At 44.7% G+C, this 16,479-nt stretch overlaps 1 protein-coding gene across 2 annotated transcripts in view; it reads right to left on the bottom strand.

Annotated features, from left to right (window-relative positions):
- gstcd (glutathione S-transferase, C-terminal domain containing) overlaps nt 1-16,479 on the bottom strand; it is a 183,524-nt gene that overhangs the window by 139,735 nt on the left and 27,310 nt on the right. The window contains exons 4-5 of one of the 2 annotated variants that reach the window (XM_084317986.1): nt 14,811-15,080; nt 753-846 (exon numbers count right to left, since the gene is read on the bottom strand). In XM_084317986.1, the coding sequence (XP_084174112.1) occupies nt 753-846; nt 14,811-15,080 (364 nt within the window). The remainder of the gene's footprint in view (nt 1-752; nt 847-14,810; nt 15,081-16,479) is intronic. The other variant, XM_084317987.1, reaches the window with a different exon arrangement.

Here is a 16,479-nt window from a genome sequence, read left to right as displayed (position 1 = left end):
TCACCAGCGGCACCTGGGACCGCAATCAACACCACCTCCACTACCTGTCAGCCGCTCTCGAAGCAACCGACATCTGTACACACACACACACACACACACACACACACACACACACACACACACACACACACACACACACACACACACACACACACACACACACACACACACACACACACACACACACACACACACACACACACACACACACACACACACACACACACACACACACACACACACACACACACACACACACACACACACACACACACACATCATTCCATGTGTGTTGATTTCTGCGTCTGCCTCTGTTGCAAGCCTTTTTCCCACTTAGCCACAAGCTAGCGAGGCATCACGGCAGGCATTTTGAAATTCATTAGGGGCACTCGTGGGAAAATGCATTCAGGTTAAAGAGGCTTGGTTGGTCAGAGACTCACTGTGCATCATCTGGAAGGGGGTGTTGTTCTTAGAGAGGAGGAGGGGGGGTTGTTAATGGTTTACTGAGCCGTGGTATAAGAGACGGTTTTATGCAAACATTTATGTGAAAGAAAGAAAGAAAGAAAGAAAGAAAGAAAGAAAGAAAGAAAGAAAGAAAGAAAGAAAGAAAGAAAGAAAGAAAGAAAGAAAGAAAGAAAGAAAGAAAGAAAGAAAGAAAGAAAGAAAGAAAGAAACAGAGGGCGCAATAAAGGGTTGAGAAAGCAATGGAAAGAGCAAGAGGCAGAGAGCAAAGGGGGAGCTCGGAGGTTTACCTTCCGTGGGGTTGACAGCTCCTGGTAAACTGTCCCATGGGAGGGTCCATGCAGGGCAAGGATGGGGGGAGAAGACTGCCTCGATGCCACTCTCCTGGGGGCGGAAGACACACACACACACAGACACACACACAGGTTACCATAGAAACTCCTCCACAGCATCCAGGTTCTGCGGTCGAAGCGGTTGTAATGAAGCGTTTTATTTTACGGCGGGGAAGTCAGCGTTCTCTGTTAAGTGCCTGCGGTTACCACGTTCTGGTCTCTCGCTACGCTGGAGGACAACGTGTTACTTTGACACTCCTTACTCCTTCTCCACCTCCCTAGGGAGAGCTAACGCTCCTCCGTCCCTCCTCACTCCTCCTCCCTAGGGAGAGCTAATGCTCCTCCGTCCTTCCTCACGCGCACCCCCTCGCACCGGTAGGTTTCGCAGAATGGCTATGGTCAAACAGGGAAAAGAGGAGAAGGTATTGCGCTCCTGAAAGTGTCATCGTCTTCTCCTCTCTCTCTTTGTCAGGGGAATGAAAAGTGGGTTGATGAATGGACTCAGGCTGAGAGGTCACCCAGGCCTGTGTAAAGGGAGGAAGGTACAGTGGAAAACTGTTATTTGTTAGAAAGAAAAAAAAAATGTATTCTCATGACATGGGAACATCTTCTATGACAGCCGCACAGTAGGTCAGCCCGCAGAGCGGTGGCCTTGCAGAGGTGTGCTTATAGGATCCACCTACAGAACACATGATCACCAGTCTGCGGTGCCTCACCTTCTATTCCCAGCAGTTATACCCATGATTTATATCGCACCGCGTAGGCGAGCGCGAGAGGAGGGAGAAAAGAAACAGGCGATTTCAATCGTTTTTTCCCCCATGTCAAGGACCCCTGAAATAGATCTGTGGATTAGGCCACGGACCCCCATTTAAAATGATTTAGTCCCAGGGACACCCGTCTGAGTGTGGAACGGTTTTGTTGCTGGATATCATTTAGTCAGAAGTGCATTATAACTGTTGGCATACTGTAGATGGGAGATAGTGGGGAGGGTGAAATCTAGGATATAGAATAGTTACATACTTATATATTCTTTCAGTGTATTAATTTGATTCAACTACCGGTAAGTTCAATTCAATAGTTTAGTACCATTTCATTGGAATTAGTCTTGGGAAGTGCAACTTCTATTTACACTACATCATTATTGGAATGGAATTTTGGAACCTATGGCACCCATTCTAGTGACTGGCTGGGTCCTTAACTCATTGGACACCAACCACGAGTAAAGTCAGGTTTACTCGCCGACGCTTGAGCGCCAAACCCGAGAAAAGTCGGGTTTTCATCGTTATTTCTTTTATTCGATATTTCGATTCATTATCCATCCAGGGAGCCTGGTGTTATCATAGGGAATGAGTCTGAGATTGCAAAAAGTGCAATACCGGCCGCATCCTACCAGGCGGCGGTATCGAGCACCCTTTGAAACCTTGTGTCTTGGGCTGTGCGTCGATTATATGGGTCCGGGTCAGCTATTTTTCTCTGGGCAGGACGAGCGGTTATAACGCTCGGATTGAGAAGAATCAAATACTCCCGATCCATGTTTTGTGGTGGATTATGTTGGCGACACGATGGACATCAATACTTGGAATGGCGATCAGATAATTGGAATATTATTTTTGGGGTACATCCTAGTCAAGGTAAGGGCTATATATCAATATATCAATCTTGTGTTGATCCAAGAATGTCTTCATTGCGATCCGAGCGTATGTGTGTAACGTTAGTCCATAACGTATTCCGTTGGTGACGATCAAAGTAGGGCTGGGCGATAAAACGATAACGATAACTATCGCGATAAATTATTTCCTCGAAATAAACATGAAACGTGGTCGCAAAGTTTCGATATATCGATTTTCCAAGCTTGGATATCAGCACACGCACTAACAACCAATCAGTGAAGGAGATGGCTGACAGTGAAGGAGACCCGCGGTGCACCTCTGGGTAGAGAGGTAGGACTCTAGTAGTAAACAAGGCTGGCTAGGATAACTAGCTTGCACGGCACTATTTTATATATTTACGTGCCGAGTATGTGTGTGGCGTGAATTCTGAGGCCACGTTTAAAGTAGTGTGGGGTATACAGTGGACGTCGTTTCAATATATTGGGGCGGAAGAGAGTATTTTAGGGTAATATTTATTACATTGTCATGGAATACACCGCTTAGACACAACAGGCTGGCTAGGATAACTAGCTTGCGCTGCACTATTTTATATATTTACGTGCCGAGTATGTGTGTGTCGTGAATTCTGAGGCCACGTTTATAGTAGTGTGGGGTATACAGTGGACGTCGTTTCAATATATTGGGGCGGAAGAGAGTATTTTAGGGTAATATTTAGTACATAGTCTGTCGGCTAACTGCTAACGTGCGCGGACTGATGACGACATCAACATTCGCAGCAGCAAAACAAGTCTATTATATATATCTATGCTATTAATAGCCCGTCCATCGCCGCCGGGCATAAGAAGTTAATTAAACTTGACAGACATTATATCGACGATAATTATCGATATCGAGTTATATGAAAATAATTTTATAATTTTATCGCGATAACGTTTTTGGCCATATCGCCCAGCCCTAGATCAAAGCATAAAAAAACTACCCCCCCCCCCCACCCATTCATGCATTCATGATGGAACATAAAACCTATCATATGCATTTGATTTTTTTATTGTAGCGTGTGTAGGGAAGAAACGCCAATGCATTTAGTATAATACACGTTGCGGGCTATTACCAGCCTCCCAGGAATTACCGTAGACCGCTCTAAAACCATACTTATATTCACCACGGTATAAAACGGGAATGTATGGATGAATTCTTTTTTTCTTTTTCACATATTGAACGATAGATACTCGATGTCAAATGGGCCATAGTATTGTATCCATAGCTATAATATAGAATATAGTTATAGCCCTGCAAACACCGCCACGTATTCCTATACTTTAGAACGCTGGCCTTTTAACCACACATCACGCATATCGCGCCAGCGCTGAGTTTGCTCAGAACAGGGTAAAGGTGCATTTTGTTCTGATGCCCCTCTAGCTCATGGAATGAACTCCAACAGTCCTTAAAGCTTGCTCTCCCCTCCGTTGCAGAGTTTAAAACCTTGAACTCCAACCTTTGTCAATCAAGTTGTACATGTTTTAATTGATTTGTCATCCTTACTTTTGCCTCGCCTTGTTGTCTTATTGTTATTATTTTATATGCTGTGTGATTTTATATGCTTTATGCTTATTGCTATATGTACACTCAATGTGACTGTAAATGAGGGAAACCTCAGTTGCCTTTCGAGTTTAAATAAAAGGTTTGAGGAAAAAAAAAAAAAGTGAATGAAACTAATCATGCAGATGAAGAACCATATGTCTTCCCCTCCACATAAAAATGTTTTATGGAGGCATGATTTGATTATACAGATGGTTATGTGTGCGTATCGTCAGTGTGTGCCTTCTTCACATTCTTCCCCTGGAGAGGGAGAGCCTCTCTGTGCTCCCTGAAATCTGAGTTGCGTGTGTGTGGACCTCTCATCATGGTCTAATGTGTGGTAACTTCACACCTTCAGCTTCAGCATATACACAGAAAGCTGAGTAGGTATTGACATGTCTCGAAAAGGAATATATCCTGCCGACTCAGAATTCCTCGTAAATAGCAATGGGTGTTTGTTGCTGAGTTGTATGTTCCTAAAACCTGTGCATTCTGTAAGATTATGGTGTTAACAGCTTCCTCGTTGATTGTTATCACCTTCCGTGAACTCTCTGCATTGTGTTTGTTTGTTGTTTGTTGAGGCAATCTTACTGGCTGTAACACTGTCCCCGTTAATGCGTCCGGACAAAATAATGTACTTGGAGTCGCCGTCTCATATCAGCAGGATGTTTATTTCCATAAACATAGCGTCTCGTACAGAATGAGAGTCTTTGGTGGTATAAGAAACTAGATTAATACATTATATCTCTGTCGTTGGTGGTCCTGCTATCTCTCCTAGGTTCACGCTTGCGGCCTGTCCTTGTGGCGGCCTCTCCTCGTGGCTTTCCCCTCCCCCCTCCAGCCTCGATGTCAGTCTGTCTCGCTGTCAAAAACGTGTCTGGCTGGCGCCAGGGTGGTGCACCACGTAACTGTGCTGCAGTGCAACGCGGCCGTCCGTCCCAGGTTCCTTTGCTGCATGCCCCCCCCCCCCCCCCCCATATCTTCTCCCATCCTTCCTCTCTGCCGGGCCTGTCCAATAAAGCAATAAAATGCCAAAAAAAGTATCTACATTAAAAAAATCAAATCGCCTGGCTCTGTTACCGGAAGACTCACAGCTTAAAGTCTCTCGCGCAATATTTCTCTAACTCTCTCGCTCACCCCTGGCACCGGCCGTCTCTCTTTAAAAGGGACGCTCTCTCTCTCCTACTCTCGCTCTGCCCTGCCCCAATCCCTTCCAAGTGATGGCCAGACTGTGCCATCTCAAGAATGTCGACCCTGAGCTCTGTGCCTGGCTCGCCTTATCTGTGTGCCTGGCTCGCCTTATCTATCCCACAGGCCCTGCTTACAGAGAAAATGTCTGTCTCAGAGTTTTAGAGTTTAACACACACAGAGGGTCCGTTAAACGAATATCTATATTTACAGTACATACATGTCTGTCATAACCATATGAAAACCAGTGATTTCCTTCAGTTCTCAATGAGGGTGAAGGTGTAGGGATGCTAGGATTCCTGAATTTCCCCAAGGGGATCAATAAAGGAATATTGTATCTTATATTATGCTGCAAAGCTAGTTTTAGGAGTTGTTCAACAATATGTTTATTGAGTTTTCAGTTTATTACAAGATTTCTTTTAAATAAAATAAAAAATCTATACAAATACAAATACAAAATAAATATATATATATGTATACTTTATGAATGGGCCCCATATACTTTGAAACTTCTCTTGTTTGTCCCTAAGTGTGTAAGTGATTTTCTTCAAAGGTAGACATGACATTTCTTTAAACCATTGTCCAATACTTGGTCTCCCATTACTTTTGCATGTTACTGCTATCAATCCTTTGGCTTGTAACAAACACATGTCTACAAAGATGTGTTCTCTACGTCTTATATCATGTTTCTTTGGATATATGCCAAGAAAAGAAAAAAACAATATGCCATATATTCACAGGATTCCCTTATTATTGGACATTTCCATATACAATGGAAAGATGTTTCCATGTCTTCTCTACACCTGTTACATAAATCTGGAATATTGGGATTAAATCTGTCAAATTTATCTGGTGTAATGTATACTCTCATTAACCAGTTGTACTGAAGCAGTTTTAAACGTGTATTAACAGTTTGAGCATCCTCACATGCAGCGCCACATGCTCTTGTAGATCACCCTCCCATGCTTTCAATTTAGAATCGGAGGATACCGGTGATCTATCACTCAAAAGGTTATAGATTGCCGAAATGATTCCTTTTCCAAAGGGATTTTTAATGAGATTTTTCTCCAGTGATGATAGGGCTCGGATGACCATGGACTGACTTTTATGAGAACCAATAAAGCTCTTATTTCTCTATATTTTTATGGGGGATAATGTACATAATTACCAGATCATCAAATGTTTTAATATTATCATCTTCTGGATTAGAAATGCCCTTATATTTGTCTTATTCCTTTAATCAGCCCACAATTTAAAATCATAAGCCCTACCCGGTACAAAATAATTATTACCCCAAATTAGACTGTACCTAGAAAGAACAATCCATATTTATACAAATTGTTATTCAATATATACATTTTAAGGGTTTAAAATACATCTGAATGGGATCTTTAAGCTTTGAGATGAACAGTGTTTCCAAGCCTAATCTAAAGACAGTAGGTTGGAGTGTTAAAAACCAGTTATCTAAAGATGGTAGGTTGGAGTGTTAAAGACCAGTTATCTAAAAATGGTAGATGGTAGATTGGAGTGTTAAAGACCAGTTATCTAAAGATGGTAGGTTGGAGTGTTAAAGACCAGTTATCTAAAGACAGCAGGTTGGAGTGTTAAAGACTAGTTATCTAAAGATGGTAGGTTGCAGTGTTAAAGACCAGTTATCTAAAGATGGTAGGTTGGAGTGTTAAAGACCAGTTATCTAAAGACAGCAGGTTGGAGTGTTAAAGACTAGTTATCTAAAGATGGTAGGTTGCAGTGTTAAAGACCAGTTATCTAAAGACGGTAGGTTGGAGTGTTAAAGACCAGTTATCTAAAGATGGTAGATGGTAGGTTGGAGTGTTAAAGACCAGTTATCTAAAGATGGTAGATGGTAGGTTGCAGTGTTAAAGACCAGTTATCTAAAGATGGTAGACGGTAGGTTGGAGTGTTAAGGACCAGTTATCTAAAGATGGTAGATGGTACAGTAGGTTGGAGTGTTAAAGACACGTAATTATTTCAGGTGATGATGTATCACTTTCAGATATGATTTAGATCGACTGCAATTTTATTTACAACTGCAAATAGAATACAAATTTAAAAAAGGACTTAAGTCTGAATTTTTCAAATAACAGTGAAATGAAATCCATCCTTAATTCTGCAGGGAACTACTGCTGTATTGTAGAGTAAACTGCAGTGTGTTTGTCCAGAGGGAAAGCGTGCAGGGAGAGTGTTTCAATTAGCTGGTACTGGTGTGTTTACTGTAGTGAGAGAAGAGGGACATGTTTAGGAGCTCCATCCACTGGAGAGAGGAGACTGGTGCCTCTGGTTAATAGCAGTGGTGAAGGATTGTGTGTCACACTGTTCCTCTACAGATCACTCAGTCTCTGCTGCACTCTCAGGCCTGGCATACACACAAGTACACACACACACACACACACACACACACACACACACGCACACACTGTAGACACGCAGTTAGGCGCACACCACACACACATAAGACACATGTACATACATATACACACACAGACATGCACACATGTAGGCTAACAGGCACACAGACACACATGCGGACGGACACACACACACACACACACACACACACACACACACACACACACACACACACACACACACACACACACACACACACAGACACACACACACACACGGACACCTTGGCCCGGCCATTACAACAGCTGCACAGCAGACATGATGGTGGCGACATACAGCCAGCCTCGTAATCCCTCCGGGCAGGCAAAGAATGGAGGGCCGTGTCTGTGTGTGTATCTATATGTGTGTGTGTGTGTGTGTGTGTGTGTGTGTGTGTGTGTGTGTGTGTGTGTGTGTGTGTGTGTGTGTGTGTGTGTGTGTGTGTATGTGTGTGTGTGTGTGTGTGTGTGTGTGTGTGTGTGTGTGTGTGTGTGTGTGTGTGTGTCTCTATATGAGTGTGTGTGTGTGTGTGTGTGTGTGTGTGTGTGTATCTATATGAGTGTGTGTGTGTGTGTGTGTGTGTGTGTGTGTGTGTGTGTGTGTGTGTGTGTGTGTGTGTGTGTGTGTGTGTGTGTGTCTACGTGTGAAGTCTCTGCTAATGTTTGAGCCCGTCCATTTATATGAGCTGACATGCAGGCATTCATTTGACCCTGCAACAACGCGGTCCATTTACGACACCCCACCCCCAACCCCACCCCAATATTTCCTCTCTTCCTGTCATTTAATATCACATTGGCGAGGCCAGCAGGAAATCTCCGGTTTATCTTCCCGGGACAGCAGGCAGGCCCAGTAGCGGGAGGTCAGTTAGTCACACAGCTGGGCCTCCTTGGCTTCTGCTGGAAGTGTTACTACGGCACCGCTTCAGCGCTAATTATGGCGTCTATGGAGTTAGGACAGCTAACACTGTGTGTGTGTGTGTGTGTATCTGTCACTACCATATTTTTACAATGGATATAAAAGGAGATGTGTGTTTGTCTGTGTGTGTGTGTGTGTGTGTGTGTGTGTGTGTGTGTGTGTGTGTGTGTGTGTGTGTGTGTGTGTGTGTGTGTGTGTGTGTGTGTGTGTGTGCGCGTGTGTCTGTGTGTGTGTGTGTGTGTGTGTGTGTGTGTGTGTGTGTGTGTGTGCTGCCTCCACTCAGTCATGTGGGCGTTTTAAGCTATTACCGCGAGTCGCCCCGGCTGGCTATAAAATGTTATTGTGTTTCGTATCGAATTCTGTGTTTTTCTTTTTTTTATTGCACCTGGAATGAGACTAAGGTGAATAATATACACTAATGTGTTAAGTGGTAATAAACAGGTCCTCAAGGATTAGCAAGCTGCAGCATTCTATAACCAAATGAGGGGAGTGTAACAGTAATTTTCCCTCTCGCCAATAAAGGAAAGGCACAAAATCTATTTTGTCAGTCGATAAAAAGAAAAAACACAGTTCTAGCAAGAAATATGCAATATATAATAAAAGGTATAATAAAAGGTATCGTTTCATCCGGCACTCATCCTGCTGGGCATCGGGTACGTGTGTCCTCTTTCTTATGGTTTCCTAGCGAAGGATGTAAACGACACAGACCTCCAGCAGGTGTTGAAGGAACCGTTAAGGATGTAAACGACACAGACCTCCAGCAGGTGTTGAAAGAACCGTTAAGGACGTAAATGACACAGACCTCCAGCAGGTGTTGAAGGAACCGTTAAGGACGTCAACAACACAGACCTCCAGCAGGTGTTGAAGGAACCGTTAAGGACGTAAACGACACAGACCTCCAGCAGGTGTTGAAGGAACTGTTAACCCATTCTCTGCCGGGCTTATATCCATCCTAAACCATCCTCCGCCAGCGCTATTTGTCTATGGAGATGTCCACCTTCTTTGCAGGGCTATAACTTTTTAAATTGTATTGCTAAATTGACATTACTATGGCCCATTCAACATCAATTATCTATCGTTCAGGATGTAGGAACGTTTTACTTTTTCATTCACACATTCATACTAAAATACCATCTAGAGTATAATATGTTTTTATCGCGGGCGGCTACGTGGCGTAGTGGGCAAGGCGCTCACCACGAATGACGGAGACGCTGGGCTTGCCTGTTCGAGCCCAGCGCTCCACATTGCTTTCAGTTTAGCTGGCCGTCCGTACTAATACACATTGGCCGTATTAGGGGGTGGGAAACTGATGGGTGGGGATCGGGCGTTGTGGACAGCGACTCCTACAGGTCGGTTGGTGCGCCTGCGCAGTAGAATCAGGAAGTGTCGGGGGCAGCGTGAGCCTCCCACGCGTTACTCCTCGCCACTGAGAGATCGAGCTGCGCAGGTGAAAAGATGCGACTGCTGTTACCTCAAGTACCGGAGGGGACTTGTGCTATGTATGACTTAGTCCACATTGCAGCCGGCTTGTGGGAGGCAAGAAACAGCGTTCGTGACAGGGGAGGGTTGAATTGGATGATACGAAATTGGGATGGGAGAAAATATAGAAAATGGGAGAAAAAGTGGATAAAATTTTTTTTTTTATCGTTTTCTGCTGTATTTCATAGAACGTGAGATAATAGGCATAAATGCATATATTAGATGATCAAATGCAGTTTGATACCGATCAACGTTATATTAAAAATTTCAACTGTACATGGTCCTAGACGTTATGACTTATCATCTGCGGGTGAACGGAGGGGGGGGGGGGGGGGGGGGTCGTTTATAATTCAATGGCCGACATTAAATGATTCATGTAGTATGGGGGATATATTGATCAGAGCAGTTTGTATCGAAAATGGTAAAGAAAAACGCTGAAACTCACCCCAGTCTCCTCGTAGCGTTGGGTGATGAGAGTGGAGCAAAAAGATCGCTATTAGGGATGTTGATCGATGCGATCCATTTCCGGGTTGTATATTACTAATACACGTCCAAATCATGTTGATTATTGAGTTATGGCAAAGATCAATATCCACGGTGTCTGTATTGAGCCCCGGGACGATAAGCGAGTGGCCGGACGAAAATAGGGGACGGACCAAGCACTTCCGGCCACTTCCGGTTTGGCAACTCGTCGATCGGCCACGAGGTGGCGGTATTGAAGCGTTGCAGAGTTGTGATGGCCCAGCCAAGACTCCGTGAATGAAATATGAATACCATGACGAAAATATGAAATATTGATCTCAAAAACGCCTTACGGAGTTATTGGCAGACAACACATGGCGGAGAAACCCGCCTTAACCCGTTATTGGCGCAGAATGGGATGTCAACAACACAGACCTCCAGTAGGTGTTGAAGGAACCGTTACCACATTGTGCGCCAAAAATGAGTATACTCGTTATTGCCCACCAATCTAATAACGCCAACAACGAGTTTACTAGTTTTTATGATCGATATTTCATTTTTTCGCCATGGCATTCATAATTCATCCAACCTCCCTCCGGGACGCAGCTGGACCCTGTCTTGATATTGCAACGCCTCAATACCGCCCCCTGGTGGATTTTGGGCGAGTTACACTCCACGCCAAACCGGAAGTGGCGCTCGGTGCATCTGGGAAATTCCTCCGGCAGAGATATATTGTAACGTGGGTCTAGAGATACACACTCGAGTGCATTGGATCGCTTTCGAAACGCAAGAATCAATATGATTTCGGCGTTTATTGCTTCATACAAACGGAAAATGGATCTAGCAGATCGACGTCAAATAATTGGAATATTATTCCTCCAGTCTCATCGGTGAACGGTAAGAGGAATCTAACGTTATTTTCAGCTCGATTGTTTATTTATTTCACTGCAATCCATCTGATCAACGTATCAACCCATACTAAAAAAAGCCGTTACTGACAATCAAGGAATTATAAACGACCCCCCCCCCCTTTCCTTCATGCATGATGAAGCATAATGTATACCGATCATATATATTTGAATTTTTTAATATAGCGTGTATAGGAACAAAACGCCAATCGATAATGTATCATATGCGTCGGGCCTATAACTCGCGTTTTGGGAATTACTGCTATATAGTCTAAAAACATACTTATATTCACGAGGGTACTAACACGACAATGTATGAATGGAAAAATATAACGTTCCCACATCCGGAACGATAGATACCCGATGTTGAATGGGCCATAGTAATGTCGATATAGCTATAATATTTAAAAAGTTATAGCCCGCGCGGTCAGGTGGCGTAGCGGAGATTGCGTTCGGAGAAGCTGGATTTGCCTGTTCGAATCCAGCTCCCGGCGTTGCTATCAGCTTGGCTGGCCGCTCACACTAATACAATTGGCAGTATTAGAGGGTGGGAAAGCTGAAGGGTGGGTCCTGGGCGTTGTGGACAGCGACCCCTACAGTTCGGTCGGGGCGCCTGCTCAGCAAGGGTAGGATCTAGGGAGAGATAGTGCGGCCTCCCACACGTTACACTCTCCCGGTGAGAATCTGCGCGGCCAGGCTGGCCTGCCGGCAGGCTGCACATGCGTCGGAGGAAAGCATGTGACAGTCTCCGGTCTCCCAGACCAACAGTAGGGGAAAGTATGCAACAACCAGGAAGGGTGGGATGGGAGAAAAATCGGGAAAAAGAGGGGAAGAAAGATAATATATAAAAAAATAAAAAAATAATATAGCCCTGCAAAGAAGGTGAGCCACTCCATAGGCTTACAGCGCTGGCAGAGAGGGCACAAAGATGGGCACAATGCCTGGCAGACAATGTGTTAAGGATGTAAACGACACAGACCTCCAGTAGGTGTTGAAGGAACCGTTAAGGATGTCAACGACACAGACCTCCAGCAGGTGTTGAAGGAACCGTTAAGGATGTCAATGACACAGACCTCCAGCAGGTGTTGAAGGAACCATTAAGGATGTCAATGACACAGACCTCCAGCAGGTGTTGAAGGAACCGTTAAGGATGTAAACGACACAGACCTCCAGTAGGTGTTGAAGGAACCGTTAACACTTTGAGTGCCGACGACGCGAATTGTCGTTGTTTTTTTTTATTAGCAATCTGAATTCATATTTCATCAACCGAGTCTCCCGTTGGTACAGCAGACCCTCTAGGAGCTCAGATGGGAAAATACCGCCCCCTATCGTCTATCCCTGTGTAACTGCAGGCCATTCGATTATACTGCTGGATCCCTGTGGGGGGAGCCATCTGGCTCCATTATGCTGGCGAGGGATCTGATGATGAGGGAAGTGATCGCGAATTGGAAAGCAGCGTGGAATATATATTTACAGCAGCCAATAATCAATCAATAAACGCGATCGATATTTGGAATGGCGATCAGGAATTGGAATAATCTTTTTGGAGAACATCTGATCTAAGGTAAGGAGTCTATGTTACCAGTTTTAGGATAATCAGAGCTGTATTCACTGAGATAACAGCGTGTCCTGTATGTGTGTATGTGTGTGTGTGTGATGTTGAGGAAATGAGAGAATAGATTTTTCAGCCCGCTTCTATAGCGTGCATAAGTACACATATACTATCGATAATCTAGCGTTTATTTGAAAACGATTCATAAATAGGCCGACAAATGACAACGTGTCTTTCGAGTATTCGAGAATATTCCAATAAATGCCGTTTATGGGGGAATCTTTCTATTTTCCGCAAATTTTCGAGAGAACGACAACTTTTCGAAATGCTATAAAAAGAATATGAACTGATTAAAAAACAATCCGTTTCGACAATGTTGACTGCAAACAAGTCATTGATAAGCGACGGGCAGATTAGACACATAGCCATAATTTAAAACATAGATTATGCATTTTTAACGCTAACATTGAAGTGGGTGGCGGCATTCAAGGGGGTAAAAAGGAAAACACGGCCGGCATCGAAAGTGTTAAGGATGTCAACTAAACAGACCCCCAGCAGATGTTGAAGAAACCGTTCGACGCGCAAATCCTGTGATTAAAGCCACTCATCCTCTGGCTTTTGATAAGACACATATGAATTTTACAAATCGCTATAGTCTTTCATGAGCCAAAACAATAACGCGGAGCAATGCTCTTAACACTTTCAGTGCCCACCACGTGATAAGACGTTTTATCAGCCCAATGCCTGAATGCCCACCACGACAATTAGCGTGTTATTTTTTTTTAGCGATCCGGAATCCACATTTTAATTCTCAGGCATGTAACCCGAGCCGATCGGATTCATTGTGGAACCTCAGAACAGCGTGGAATACATGTGTACAGTATGTAGCGTTGGATCAATAAAAGCGATCGATTTTTGGAATGGCGATCAGGAATTGGAATGATCTTTTTGGAGAACATCTGATCTGAGGTAAGGAATCTATTTTGCAAGTCTTGGGATAATCAGAGTTATATTCGCTGAGATCTCAGCGTTTGCCCTATGTGTGATCGGTCTGTGTGTGCGCGATCGCTTTGAGGAAATCAGATAATCGTTTTTTCAGATCGCCTATATAGCGTGCATACATACACATATACTATCGATAATCTAGCGTTTATTTGAAAACGATTCATAAATAGGCCGAAAAATGACAAAGTTTTTGTGTATTCTAGAATATTCCAGAAAGGGGCGATTATCATGGAATATTTATATTTTCCTTGAAAACGAGGGCTTTTCAAAATGCTATAAAACGGAAATGAACCGATAAAAAAACAATCCGCTTCGACAATGTTGACTGGAAAACGAGTCCATAATTTACATAGCCATAATTTAAAACATAGATTAGGCGTTATTAACGCTAACATTGAAGTGGATGGTGGGCATTCAAGCACTAAATCGTGCGCCCCCTGCTGGCACTGAAAGTGTTAACAATACCAGGCACAGACAGCAGGCGCTAAATTATGGAGTGAGTGGCCAACTTAACGAGCACTTGGAGTACCTGAACCCTCCATCATTGCTGCTTAGGGAAGCAGATGGGGAAGGAACCCCATAAAGACAGTCTGTGTATCTGTGTGTGTGTGTGTGTGTGTGTGTGTGTGTGTGTGTGTGTGTGTGTGTGTGTGTGTGTGTGTGTGTGTGTGTGTGTGTGTGTGTGTGTGTGTGTGTGTGTGTGTGTGTGTGTGTGTGTGTGTGTGTGTGTGTGTGTGTGTGTGTGTGCGAGCGCACGTGCGGGGGTGTAAATGTGTGTGTGGTGTTGCCAGTAACCGTTTACAAAGAAAAACAATGTTTGCCAGCAAATCCCAGAAGAAGAGGAAAACAGAAACAGAAAAAGAAAAAGAAACACAGGGAGAGAAGTTAAATAGAGATTTTGACTTTGAATTACTTTCAGTTTGGTCAGCGTGGGCCTGGGGCCTCCCACAAACGGAACCTGGGCGGCCCTCCCCACGTCTTCCTGCTCCACTTGACCGGTCACGAGGGCCTCCGCCGGGGCCGCCAGGGGGCTGAGCATGGGGGCCGTGGGGGCAGAGAGGACCATCCCACAAGCCAGGGCCGCTCTGGGAACCCCCGGGACCTCTTGTATGCGGCTGTACCAGCGCAGCAGGAGGGGGAGGTGGGATAGAGCAGTGGCAGCGGCGTGGGTCTGGAGGGAGCGCTGTGGAGGGAGGGAGGGAGGGGAGAGGTGAGAGAGTGAAGGGGATGAAAGAGAAGAAAGAGAGAGGAGGTATGGGTTAAATGACTCATCAGCGATGTCATGTCCAGTGGAGCGAGTTGTTAGGTTCCACCAGACTGATCCTCCACTCATCATGCCCTGAGAGAGAGGGGGGGGGGGGGGTGAGGGAGAGAGAGAGAGGGAGGGAGGGAGACGAAGAGATAGAGAAAGGGAGATAGAGAGAGGGAGAGAGGGAGGGAGTGAGGGAGAGAGATAAATGGTGCAGAAAGAGAAAGAGAGAAAGAGTGTGTGTATGTGTGTACACGTGCGTAGGCCTGCGAGTCTGTATGAGGGGAGTCACATATACATGATCAGAGAATGATGTTAGAATGATGTGGGAGACAGAGAGAAAGAAAGATATAAAGAAAGAAAGATATAAATATAGAAAAGAGACACAAAGCAACATAGAAAGAAAGAAAGAAAGAAAGCGACAGAAAGAAAGAGGAATCTATAAAAGAGTTTAAGAGTAGGAGAGGTTGGGGCGGTAGCGGAGATTGTGCTCGTCACCAATGCAAGAGGCTGCGGTCTCGACTCCCGGAGAGTCAGCATTGCCTTGGCTCGGGCTGATCGCTATACTAACTCGTTTGGCTGAGTTAGGGGGAGGGGAGCCGTGGGTGGGTCCTGGGCGTTGTGGACAGCGACCCCTACAGTTCGGTCAGGGCGCCTGCTCAGCAAGGGTAGGTTCTGGAGAGAGGTAGTGCGACCTTCCACACGTTACACTCTCCCGGTGAGAATCTGCACGGCCAGACTGGCTGCCGGCTGGCTGCACATGCGTCGGAGGAAAGCATGTGACAGTCTCCGGCCTCTCGGACCAACAGTAGGGGAAAGTGTGCAACAACCAGGAAGGGGGTTGGGAATTGGCATAACGACTAAAAGTGGGATGGGAGAAAATCGGAAAAAGAAGGAGGGGGAAAAATATCATAAAAAATAATAATAATAAAAAATTAAAAAGAGTAGGAGAGGCAAACATATACCAATAAAAGGTATTTCCCCACTGAGTCCAATGGTGCCACCCGCGAGTCTCTACGACAAGCAGTTCTTGAGATACAAAAAGGGGTGAGGTTTAAGTGTAGGGGGCAGGGCAAACATAAGCCAATGAAACAGGATCTCCCCTCTGAGTCCACAAGTATCTATGACAAATTGTTCACAGGATATAGAAGGGGTGTGGCTTAATTGTAGGGGCAGAGCTTAAGCATGGGGCATGGTTAAAGGAAAACACCAACATTTTGGGAAATTCGCTTATTTGCCATCTTCCCTGGAGTTAGACAAGAAGATACATACCTTTGTTGTCTCTGTGCGTGCAGTAGGCTTAGGGAACGCCCGCTCCGTTAGCTTAGCTTAG

The sequence above is a fragment of the Notolepis coatsorum genome (assembly GCF_963971535.1).
Source record: "Notolepis coatsorum genome assembly, chromosome: 7".
NCBI lineage: Eukaryota > Metazoa > Chordata > Actinopteri > Aulopiformes > Paralepididae > Notolepis > Notolepis coatsorum.
This window is presented reverse-complemented; position numbering and strand designations above follow the sequence as displayed.